General features: G+C 35.2%; 1 protein-coding gene across 5 annotated transcripts in view; it reads left to right on the top strand.

Moving 5' to 3' along the window:
• Positions 1-12,351, top strand: part of TRIM36 (tripartite motif containing 36) — a 32,840-nt gene that overhangs the window by 3,227 nt on the left and 17,262 nt on the right. For 3 of the 5 annotated variants that reach the window (XM_036309335.1, XM_036309336.1, XM_036309332.1), the window contains exons 3-4: positions 8,286-8,306; positions 9,095-9,420. In XM_036309335.1, coding sequence (XP_036165228.1) covers positions 8,286-8,306; positions 9,095-9,420 — 347 coding nt within the window. Of the gene's footprint in view, positions 1-8,285; positions 8,307-9,076; positions 9,421-12,351 lie in introns of all 5 variants that reach the window. The other 2 variants (XM_036309333.1, XM_036309334.1) reach the window with 2 other exon arrangements.

The following is a 12,351-nucleotide window of genomic DNA, read 5'->3' as shown; positions in this document are numbered from 1 at the left end:
ACTGAAAAATGAAGGGCCAAAGTTAGTAGTGAGGACCAAAGGGTGGCTTAGGTTGGGTAGAGATACCACAGCATCATGTTAGGCATGCTCTTTGTACGGAGAGTGCTTGAGTGGCCGTAGCATCAGACTTCAGGGCTTCAACTCTGCCTCATTTGGGCTTTGAGGTTTTAAGTTTAATCCTTCCCTCCTCTCTGTTCATTTCTTCCTCTTATAGTATAGGAGTAACTTTTTAATCTTGTAAGAAAACTTATCAGAAAAGCATCTCTCTTTACTTACATTTTAGGGAATGCCATCTATTTTGGTCTATGCTGTGATATGGAGTCTCCTTGGGTGACATTTATGTCTTTGTGCTCCATCAAAGAGTGGATAATAGTAGATTTGCTAATAGTATTATTATGCTAATAGTAGTATTTGCATAATAGTAGTATTATGCTATTTAAAAAACATGTATTTTTCTTCAAATGGTAAACACTAAGATATTTTGCACATATAAAAATTATACATACACAGTCATGTGCCGCCCAATGAAGGGGATACATTCTCAAATCCCCGTCATTAGATGGCACGTGACTATATAGGTATAATTAGGCGTTTTAGTGCTTGTGTGAACATCATGGAGTGCACTTACACAAGCCTCCTACACATTATCATAGAGCCCATTGCTTCTAGGCTACGGTCCTGCACATCACATTACTGTGCAGAACAACATGAGATTAAATCAAGTACAAGAGATAATGATGCGATCAAGAGACACAGAAAACACAAGATGTATGAGACCATTGCTGGTATAATATGGCATGCTGTTTTACAGGACACTTTTTTAATAAGTAGAAGGAGTACACTCTAAGGAGAAAAAGTATAGTACAATAAACATATAACCTGTAACATAAACATAATCATTTATTATCATTATCAAGTATTATGTCCTTTACATAATTGTATGTGCTATACTTTTACATGACTGGCAGTAGATTTGGTTACCCCAGCGTCACCACAAACACGTAACGCGTTGTGCTCCTGTGCTAGGATGGCTATGGTGTTGCTAGGGGACAGGTTTCTCAGGGCCGTTATAATCTTATGGGGCCACTGTCTATGTCACGGAACAAACTGTCATTATGCAGCGCGTGACTGTATGCAAACAAGGAGCATTAGGTGACGGGGAGTGCAGGGAGTAGGAGGTCCGAGAGGGTTATGCTCATTGTGAAGTCATCACTTTGTTTCCATCCCTGCTAGGAAACTGGCACACTGAGGAGGGGAAGAAAGACAGTAACAGCCTGATATTCTAGATCCTTACTGACTAATTAGGGACCCCTGCTTGACTGGCCAAGGAAAATTTACTTTTTGTTTATTAATTAGCACAGGCCATTAAAGGGAATTTTAGTTGTGTACTAGTATTTCTATTTATAATTCGATTGTGCTTACATACGTATTTTATGAAATCCTGTATGTTATGTAGGCTTCTAATCTTAAGACTTTTTTAGTTTTTATATGTGATTAATATGAAGTAGGAATGAGATATAGATGAAATACAGTGAACTATTTCTCTTTCCAGGAACTTACCTACCACAATATTCAATAGATGTTTAATAAATATGTGTTGAGTGGATGTTAAATGACAAACCTCTGCTACAAGATTTGTTCATAGCATGCCATACGACTTATATTCAATAATGGCGTTTTTTCCAAAAGAAGAGATCTATTCCACCATACTTGACTCTGTATAGATCAAACAGAATTCCTGAGATGTTCCTCCCCCTTCTTTAGGAAGAACTCTATTAAGTTGGATTATGTCGTGAAGGGAGGAAGTTAGAAAACTTTTCTGTGAACAGTTATAGGAAATAAGAACATTTAGCTTGGAGAAGGGACAACTGCAGAATACCATGGCTGTCCCGTGGAAGAGAACAGTACCCTGGGCATCTTCTCGCAAAGGGTCCAGATCAAGGAACCGATGAAATACGAAGGCAGATTTCAAGTTAACTTGAGAGAAAACAAACACTTAAGCCTGTCCAAAAACGAAATGGGCTGCCTGATTTTGTCAAATCACTGTCACTAGAAGTGTTTAAATTAGAGGCAAATTTGTGATTTTTCATAGAGGTCAAATTTAGATGCCATATCGCAGGGGACAAATAGGTACATTAATGAAGCAGGCCCCAGAAAAATAAATACAGGACCTCTGTCATTTTAATTCTTTGATATAGGCATAGAGACAATAAATATTTCAGTTATTCATTAACTCAACTACTATAAGAGGGTTGGCCAGCTGACTCTTGGCCAACCCTGCTGAAGATAGTGGGTGTGGTTTGGGACTGTAGAGACTGGAATGGATGCCTTGTCTAGTGGAGCAGTAGCCATTTGGCACTAGTGAATTATCGTATGAGTTTGGGAATTCCAGATTGTTGGATTTACAGTTTTTTTCCCTAACGAAAACCTGATAATGTTTTGATGTAAAGCCTGTTTTTTAAATGTTGGCAGTCAATTCAAATTACTTAAAAACACTCTGCAAGCTCAATGTAGGGTGGTGAGGGCAGCCAAAACACATCTTTGACTCTGACCCATCCAGCTTTTGGGCCACGAGTGTTTGGAGCTTTTGTTTTAAACATTGGATGCGTGACCATCATTAGCGGGTATTGTAGAGGGGATTTCTGCCTGGGGTGGTAAGTCAGGCCAGTTTTGTTATATCATCTTCCATGTAATCTCTTACCCTGAAGGGCTGTGCCTCTTTGCGTACCAGTTGCATTCATTCATTTGCCAAATATTTAAGTTACCTGCTAGTTATGAGACATGGCTAAATGAGAGATACAATAATTAGGACACCGTCCTTCATCAAGAATGTAAAAAATAAGTTAACAGATACAGATAGAGCACTCAGAGGGTGAGAAGGCTCCAAGTATAGTCAGTCCTGGAGGTTTTTAGCAAATTAATGCAAATTTTAAGATTTCCTATCTATCTCACAGTCACCAGTTTGTTTTTTTTTAAAATACATTCCACTGATTCTTTACAGAGAGGAAGGGAGAGGGACAGAGAGCTAGAAACATCGATGAGAGAGACACACGGATCAGCTGCCTCCCGCAAACCTCCCACTGGGGCTGTGCCCACAACCAAGGTACAGGCCCTTGACCGGAATCGAACCTGGGACCCTTCAGTCCGCAGGCCGACGCTCCATCCACTGAGCCAAACCGGTCAGGGCCACAGTCACCAGTTTTAAAATAGTTACCCTCCACTTGAGGGGCATTTGCCTATAACTTTTCTTTGGATAGATTCAAACCTAAATTCATGGGTAAGTTTTTAAAAAAATAATTTTTCATCATTTAGATATGTTTGAGAAGGAAACCAGAGACCCTATTCTGAGTAATTGATGTGGGAGGAATAGAATTCTAAAAATGAGTTTGCCATTGCTTATTAAGGGGTTAATTAGGCCGGGACTGTCCAGTACAATAGCCACTAGCCACGTGTGGCTGTTGAGCACTGAAATGTGCTAATCTGAATTAAGATGTAAAATACACACTGGATTTTGAACACCTAGAATGAAAAAAAAAAGAATATAAAATAATCTCTTTATAATTTTTATGTTGGTTACATTTTGAATTGCTAGTATTTTGGATATATTGGGTTAAATAACATTATTAAAGTGAATTTCACCTGTTTCTTTTCTCTCTGGTTACTGGGAAATTTAAAATATGTGGCCTACACTTTAGGCTCCCATGATCCTTTGGATCTCACTGCATTGGACATTTGACAGATTTTAAAGGTTAAAGTGCCTTTAAAGGAGAGTAAGATTTGTGTATATAAAAATTGCATATTAAATTATGTAACAATAAAAGAGCTATATTACTATATATTTTAATCATATATATGTAGATTATGTAACAATAAAAGAGCTATATTACTATATATTTTAATCATATATATGTAGACTTTCCTCCTATTTTGTACTTCCTTTTGTCAGAAAGATCTAGTTGGTTTTAGTAATGTTTATTTAGTGTTATTTACAGCAGTAAAAAAGTCAAACAAAAAATGCTTGATTTTACTTTGTATTTTAATGGTTACCAGAAATATTATTTAAAAATACAAATCTATAAGATAAAGTGTAGGTCTTTTAAGTGCTATACCAGTACTGATTAATTCTGAACTCTAAGATAAGCTTGATGAATGTTTTACAGTGATAGCTTCATAACTACCATGTGTACCAGGAAAAACGGTTTTTTTTTTTACTGTTAATTCAATAATTGTGTTATATGCAGAACAGTTACTGCTTTATCTTTTGTTAACAAGTTGTGAAACTTCTCTTTTAAATTAAATTCTAAATCCAGCTTTCTGTTCATTGTTCACAGCATCACAACGGAGATCTTTGGGGTGGAGAGGTAGAAAATGCTTTATCGCTTGTGTGGCCGCAGGCAGTATAGTGTTAGATTTAAATTAAATAACCCTGTATAGATAAGTTGTAAACATCAGTGGTCAAGTCTTCAAAATTTTGTCGAAAGTTAACACATTGGGCTGAAATGACTTAAAGGTCAACAGGACTAAATTTCCGAGCAAGTTCTGATGTTTATAAAGGGAGCACTGATTATTAGTGCTTGCATTTTGTCAATATGCATGACAAGATACTTTTTAAGAAAATGACACACCACTGTTAGCTTTTATTTTTTTTTATTTTATTTTTTTTAAATATATTTTATTGATTTTTCACAGAGAGAAAGGGAGAGATAGAGAGTTAGAAACATCGATGAGAGAGGAACATCGATCAGCTGCCTCCTGCACATCTCCCACTGGGGGATGTGCCTGCAACCCAGGTACACGCCCCCGACCGGAATCGAACCCGGGACCCTTCAGTCCGCAAGCCGACGCTCCATCCACTGAGCCAAACCGGTCTTGGCTAGCTTTTAATTTTAATTTTTATTTTTCCTGATACTGTTACAGATGACCCCCCCCCCTTTTTTTTTTAAATCCTTTACGTTTATTTAGTGGAACAAAGCTAAGTTTAACAGCCATATTGCTGCCTTGGGGAGGTTTAAATAAGCCAGTACTTCTGTATTTAAAGATTTGCTTAAAGATGTTGATAATTTTTGTAGTTAAAAACATAATCTTTGTTTTATGCAAAACATGATGTCTTTTATTTGTTAACATTTTAAAGTATTTGAGTTGTAACATAGGGATCTTACCCATTTGTGGGTAAATAATGTACACTGCTTTTTTAGGCTTTCTGAAGTATTTGATTCTGTATGAAAGATGGGCTAACCTATCTTATTTTTAAAAAGTGTTTTTTACTCCAGTTGACCTTTAAAGTAAAATTGGCTAATATTTTTGTGAAATGCTGGTGATACCTTATATCTTACTAGAGAAAATGAACATCTGAAATATTATCCCTTTTCTGTCTTCCTTACCTTCCTCTACATGTCTTGATTTTAAAATCTTACAGTCACTTCTAGAAGCTACATGTAATTTTTTCTCTTACCAGGCTTTAGTGAGTCCCTGAGAATTTTAAATATTGAAATTCAGCAATTAGGAGGAAAAGTAGGAGCAATTTGCTTTTTAAAAGCTCATTGCTTATTACCTGTTTTTTATTAAGGCAGTAGTTGAGAAAAAGGTTTTGCAAGTTGAAAATACTAATAATACTAAAAAATTAAATATAACTGGTAGGAATCAGATAGTCAGAATGTATGAAAAGAAACATTCTTTTCCTGGTAATATCATACATCAGTCCATTGCCAAACACCAAGAAGCCCAACATGAATGTCCAGTATGTGGAGAGGTAGGCCACTGACTACCAGGTGGTAACAGTGGGGAAATTGTTTCTAGCAGAATGTGGGAAAGGATGCAGCTAGCAGAGTTTTTGAACCTGTTATGAATTGACTCTCTTTGTTTTGAAATACTTTGATATTTAAATGGTAAAACATATGACTGAAAGCTGACTTTTGGGGGGGATTTGGTATAAACCAATTTGAAGAACTTTTTTGTGGTCTTTGTTTTTAAATTGTATTGATTTATACTTGATTAATTTGTTTTTGAATTAAAGGTATATGGGGGAAAATAATTGATTCTGCATAATGACAGTATTTAAATCACTTGGGTATATTATTGGCCCCACAAATACAGTTTGACATAAAATTGCATTTCTTGGCCTACATTGTTTCCTTACCTTTCTAAGTCATTATTACTTTTTTTTTTTTTTCATTATATCATGTTGTTGAGCAGGTTTTTTTGTTTTTAATCCTTACCTGAGGATATTTTTCCATTTTTAGAGTGAGTGGAAGAGAGAAGGAAAGACAGAGAGAAACATCTATGTGAGAGAAACACATTGGTTGCCTCCTGCTCGTGTCCTGACCAGGGTGGGGACCAGGGAGGAGCTTGCAGCTGAGATGCATGCTCTTGACTGGAATTGAACCTGGGACCCTTCAGTCCGCAGGTCTCTGCTCCATCCACTGAGCCAAGCCAGTTAGGGCCATTGAGCAGTTTTATCCAGTGGACTTTCTACAATGATGGAAATGTTTGACCCTGCACCATACTGTATGGTAGCCACTAGCCTCATGAGAATTTGAATGAATTAAATTTAAGTTCAATAGCCACATTTGGCTAATGGTTACTAACTATATTAGCACAGCTAAAGAGAGTAAAAAGTTAACTCTCTTACATTTTAGTCTTAGTTCCATTTCTTGAATTTTTTCATTAGGATTACTTCCCAGGATATCCTTAGATGTTCTCCTTATTGCCCTGAACATATATTCTGGGGGTTTTTTTTTTAAAAAAATATATTTTATTAATTTTTTACAGAGAAGAAGGGAGAGGGATAGAGTTAGAAACATCCATCAGCTGCCTCCTGCACATCCTTCACCAGAATCGAACCTGGGACCTTTCAGTCCACAGGCCAATGCTCTATCCACTGAGCAAACCGGTTAGGGCTGTTGTTTTGTTTTTATGAAAACAATGGTCAAAGTATAAGACAGGTGAAATAAAATGTATTGATTTTTTAGCATTTATAAAAAAGTGTGAGAGCTTTTAAGATCTGTTTAGAAAAATAGACTTTTGTCTGATTTAAGAAGTTTTGTATGATGCTTTACACTTTATTTTTTATTATAAAAATAAGTTAAAAGAGGTTTACAGAAAAGGGATGAAACTTTTTTGGAAATTGCCCAAATCTGGATATCACCAGTGTACATGTTAAAGCATGCTTTTGTTACCATAATTTAATTTTGTTTTATCCCATTACTTAATTGATCATAACTTCAATTCATAAAACCAATAACCCATTAAAAATTTGATTGTTCATATTAGTTAACCATTTTAAGTTCTATCATCTAGTTCATATGTGGAAGCATGCAATTAAGTGTGAATTTCCATTTGTTTAAACTTGACCACTGCACTGTATCACTTCCAGAATTATTTAGCTTGTTTTTTTCACTAAGTGAAATTTTCATTGGCATGTGTTTTAAAACCAGCTTTGCTGCTTATTTCATTATATGCCTGCTGTGTTGTGAAACATCTTGAACTTTAGTGCATGTTTTTAGAATTAATACAAGAATATATTTTATGAAGCATTTTCATATTTTTATGGGGTGACTTCCTTATGTATTTTTTTGGTGTGTGTTTAAAAATATAAAGGCAAAAATATATTTAAATGGAGATATTAAAAACATCCTGCATATTTTTACATAAGTAGCTTTCGGGGCTCAGTGCCATCTAGCTTGTTGTAAAGTCGCTTTAAATGAATAATATTGTGAACTGGTTGCCAAAAATGTCTATTGTTGAAAGTATTATAGATGTTTCCTTTCCCCCCCATTGACCCTCCTCCTCCCCGCTCCTGCCCCCCTGATTGCCAGATTTTACCTGTAGATATATCATGCCATTTTTTTAAGACAGTCTTTTCAGTGACTTATTAATATAGCTGTTTAAAGACCTTTTCTAAGTGTGGTATACTAAGTTTAACCATTCATTTTTGGTACTGGATACATGGCAGTATGAAAGAAAGCTGTAGTTTAAGAAGTTGTGTTTATTTTTAGGTAGTTATTTTATGGGCAACCAACATTACATACTCTAAGACTAGATTTATAAATGAGAGGTGGGACTATGGTATGCATGCTCTGATGTTAAGCGGACAACCCTTGATTCTTATGAACCTGTGGATAAGGACTGTTATGCCTTGGTTTCTTGATTTGTTAAAATCAGGACAATACTGAACTAAAGTGTGATGTTTAAGGTCATTGTATTGTGTATATATTGTAAAATTATAATACTTCTTGGGTAACTTTTGGCTTATTGAATTAAGTAACCTTAATGATTCTTTTTTTCAGGTCATAAGAAGATACTAAATGGTTGGTCATTCTTAAAGTCACTAGATTTTAGGTCTATGAATGAGCTTTTCACTCTTTTATAGATTGTACTCAATTAACTAATGATTTTGCCTACTGAATATCCCCAGATAAAACAATACTACAACGGGAAACCCTCTATTGCAGTGGTTCTTAACAAATTGAGAATCTAATAAAAGCTATGTATTATTTAAAGAAAATATGCATAAACATAGATGCAAAATTTGCATATAATTGCAAATAGTTTGCAAAACTATTTGGATCTCTTTGGAGCCTATTAATGGATCCCCAGTTTAAGGACTCCTGCTCTTTTATGTATGAATCATTCTTTATCACACAGCCAATGTTGTGTTCATTTAAATGGAAGTCAAATTCTTTTGGATATATAAAAATTCTTTGATATATAAAATTATTTATGATATATAAAAATAACTATAAATGTTAATCACATAATTTCAAAAGATCCTGACCTTGTGTAGTATTGTATTATATATTTTGTCCATATATCTGTTTGATTTAAAATGGTTCTTATATGGGATTTACTACAGAATATTTTTCTTTCCTCTTTCATTTTAATAACTTTAATAGCTTGTGTCTGTCTTTTATTTACCAAGGGAAAATATTTTTTTAAATGCATTTTGAGAATATAATTGATTCAGAATGTGAATTGAGTATTATAGTTTTGGAATATATTTGTAGATGTATATCTCTATTAAACATCATTCCCTTTTTTCTTCATTCTATTCATTTTCCTACCGATGTAACTAAACAAGGACTTACTAATTATACAGGTTGGAAGCGCAATTCATTGCCCCCTAAGACAACTACTTTTCCTTGTCCTGGCTGTGAGCATGATGTGGATCTTGGAGAGCGAGGAATCAACGGTCTATTTCGAAATTTCACTTTGGAAACTATTGTTGAAAGATATCGGCAGGCAGCCAGGGCAGCCACAGCCATTATGTGTGATCTTTGTAAACCACCACCTCAAGAATCCACAAAAAGTTGCATGGACTGTAGTGCAAGCTACTGCAATGAATGCTTTAAAATTTATCATCCTTGGGGTACTATAAAAGCCCAGCATGAGTATGTGGGCCCAACCACTAATTTTAGACCCAAGGTAAGTGAAGTTGTTATTGTTGGAATATTAAACTTAATTTTAGAAAAGGAATTATTGCAAGTCTAGAATTTAACAGTAAGAAAGAAAAGAACTTTAATGCTGGTATAAGAAATTAAGGCCTATCTCTGACCGGTTTGGCTTGGTGGATGGACCATCGGCCTGTGGACTGGGGGGTCCCAGGTTTGATTCCGGTCAAGGGTGTGTGCCTTGGTTGTGGGCACGTCCCCAGTGGGGGGTGTACAAGGGGCGCCTGGTTGATGTTTCTCTCTCTGTTCCTCTCTGTAAAAAATCAATAAAATATATTAAAAAAAAAGAAAAGAAATTAAGGCCTAATAGTTGGAGTTACTTAGTATGTTGATAAACATCCTCATAGGTTAGATGGCAATGTTATGGTTCACTTTATTATAGTACACTGTAATAAAACATAGTATGTGAATGTTCACAATGATAACTCTGAGTAGTAAAAGGAAGGTGATCTGGGATGTGCTCTTTAAGATTAAAATGGTTAGGTTCTTCTGGTCCTAACTAGGGACCTAAGATGGTAAGCAGCATAGAGTAAACACAGTACTCTCCTGCTCTCACAGCCACATCAAAATTATAGCTAAACTGCATAACAACCATCATTTAGAACCGCCTGAAATCTGGCTGAACGGAAGTCCTACAACTAGGGTACTAAAGAAGAAGCCACATTGAGACTTGTAGGAGGGGCAGAGACAAGGAAAGGAGTGGTCCCACACCCATGTGTTGCAGATGATACTGGCAGCTGATTTCTCAACAGAAACTTTGCAGGCCACAGGGATTATCAAGAAATATTCAAAGTGATGGAAAGCAAGGGAATCCAAGGACAGATAGAGTTTCCTAGACAAGAAAAAGCTAAAGGAGTTCACCACCACCAAACCAGTATTATATGAAATGTTAAAGGGTCTTCTTTAAGAAGAAGGAAAAAAAGATAAAAAATATGAACAAAAAAATTGCAATAAATACTTATCTATCAACAATTGAATCTAAAAAACAAAATGAACAAGCAGAACAGAAACAGATTCATAGGTACAGAGATCATTTTGATGGTTTCCAGATGGGAAAGGGGGTTGGAGAGATGGGTGAAAAAGGTGAAGGGATTAAGAAGTATAATTTGGTTGGTACAGAATAGTCATGGGGATGTAACGTACAACATAGGGAATATAGTCAATAATATTCTAATAACTATGTAAGGTGTCAGATGGGTTTGACATTTATTGGGATGATCGATTAGTTATGTAATGTGTAAATCACTGGGGGTTACACCTGAAATTAACATAATAATGCATGTCAACTGTAATTGAAAAAAAGAAAAGTTTAAAATGGTTAAAGCTGATAGGCTTTTGTGCTTTAATATGATAAACCCATAATTATCTAAAAGGTTTGATTAGGAAACATTTCTCTGACCTTCTTAGCTAAAATTGTACTATGAATAAGTAAGTGTAATTATAGCCTAATATTCTGAAACTCGTGATATGTACTATATAGTATCTGAATTTACATTTCTTTTTTTTTTAAATATATTTTACTGATTTTTTATAGAGAGGAAGGTAGAAGGACAGAGAGTTAGAAACATCAATGAGAGAGAAACATTGATCAGCTGCCTCCTGCACACCCCCTACTGGGGATGTGCCCGCAACCAAGGTACATGCCTTTGACCAGAATCGAACCTGGGACCCTTCAATTCGCAGGCCAACGCTCTATCCACTGAGCCAAACCGGTTAGGGCTGAATTTGCATTTCTTAAATATTCTGAGTAATTTCTATAATAATGTTCAAAAGAACTTTATGTATTGCTTGCCTTGCTCTGTGACTGTGAAGCAGAATGATTTTTGTTATTTTCACTTATACTACTTTGTTTTATATAGATTAAAAAACTATAATTGGTTCTCTTAAAGTTTTTATTCCTTACAATTTAGTTATTGTGTATGAAAGTCTGTTTACATTGTTGAGCATAAAACCTTAAATTTGTAATAGAAAAATGGAAAAAAGAAACACAAAAGTTAATCTTGAAACTATGAGCTGAGTATTTACATTGTATTAAATGTAGTGTAATGTACTGGTAGATTAAAACAAAATCTTTGCTTCCATGTTTTGAATAAATTTTTTATAACTATGTCAGTGTGGTAAGATTTATTAGGTAGTTTTCAATCCTCTATTATGTTCCTATGTCATTTTTAAATACGAAAGAATCGATTATTGAATAAATTATGAGGCTTGCGTTTTATGAGTTAAGAACTCATGAAATTTTGAGTAAAATTGCAGTCTTATTCTTTGTTTCCAAATATAATAAAACATTAATAAGAGAAAACTGAAGAAGTAGGAATAGGTTACATTGAGAAAAGAATTTTTTCCCTCTTTAAGTTGTGTTATTCAATATAGTAAAATTATAAAAAGGTTATCCTATAGAATATTTGCCTATAGCAGTGGTTCTCAACCTTCCTAATGCCACGACCCTTTAACCCTTTGCGGTCGTTTGTCTACTCTCAGCCACCAAAGCTTTTTTATCGTTCCGGTCGTATGTCTGCTCTCAGCCACCACAGCAAGGAACCGTACGAATCTTAACTCTGTTGATTCATGTATCAGTTCATAATTTCTCTGAAAGCTCTTAAGTGTCTAAGAACTTTGTCACGAACCAAAACATTGCCCCGACAAATCGGAGATATCGAAACTCAATATAAACAAACGCGGTCGTTCCACACTCGCCATGCAAAACACCGTGGCGAGTCAGTTGCCTTTTGAGAGTGAAGAAATCGACAAGCTTCGGAGATACTTGGCAGAATTTCAAATAAAGCTTTACAAATTACGTTTAACTGTAATTAGGCATTCTCGCTTGTTAAGATATTTCAAAATAATACTCCAAAATGGCAAAAAGAAAGTTACCGAAAGAAGTGTACTGCGAATCTGAAAGTAA

Source organism: Myotis myotis, unplaced genomic scaffold (assembly GCF_014108235.1).
Source record: "Myotis myotis isolate mMyoMyo1 unplaced genomic scaffold, mMyoMyo1.p scaffold_m19_p_5, whole genome shotgun sequence".
In the NCBI taxonomy this organism is placed as follows: domain Eukaryota; kingdom Metazoa; phylum Chordata; class Mammalia; order Chiroptera; family Vespertilionidae; genus Myotis; species Myotis myotis.
Note: the sequence above shows the minus strand (reverse complement) of the source record. Positions and strands in the feature narration are given on the sequence as shown.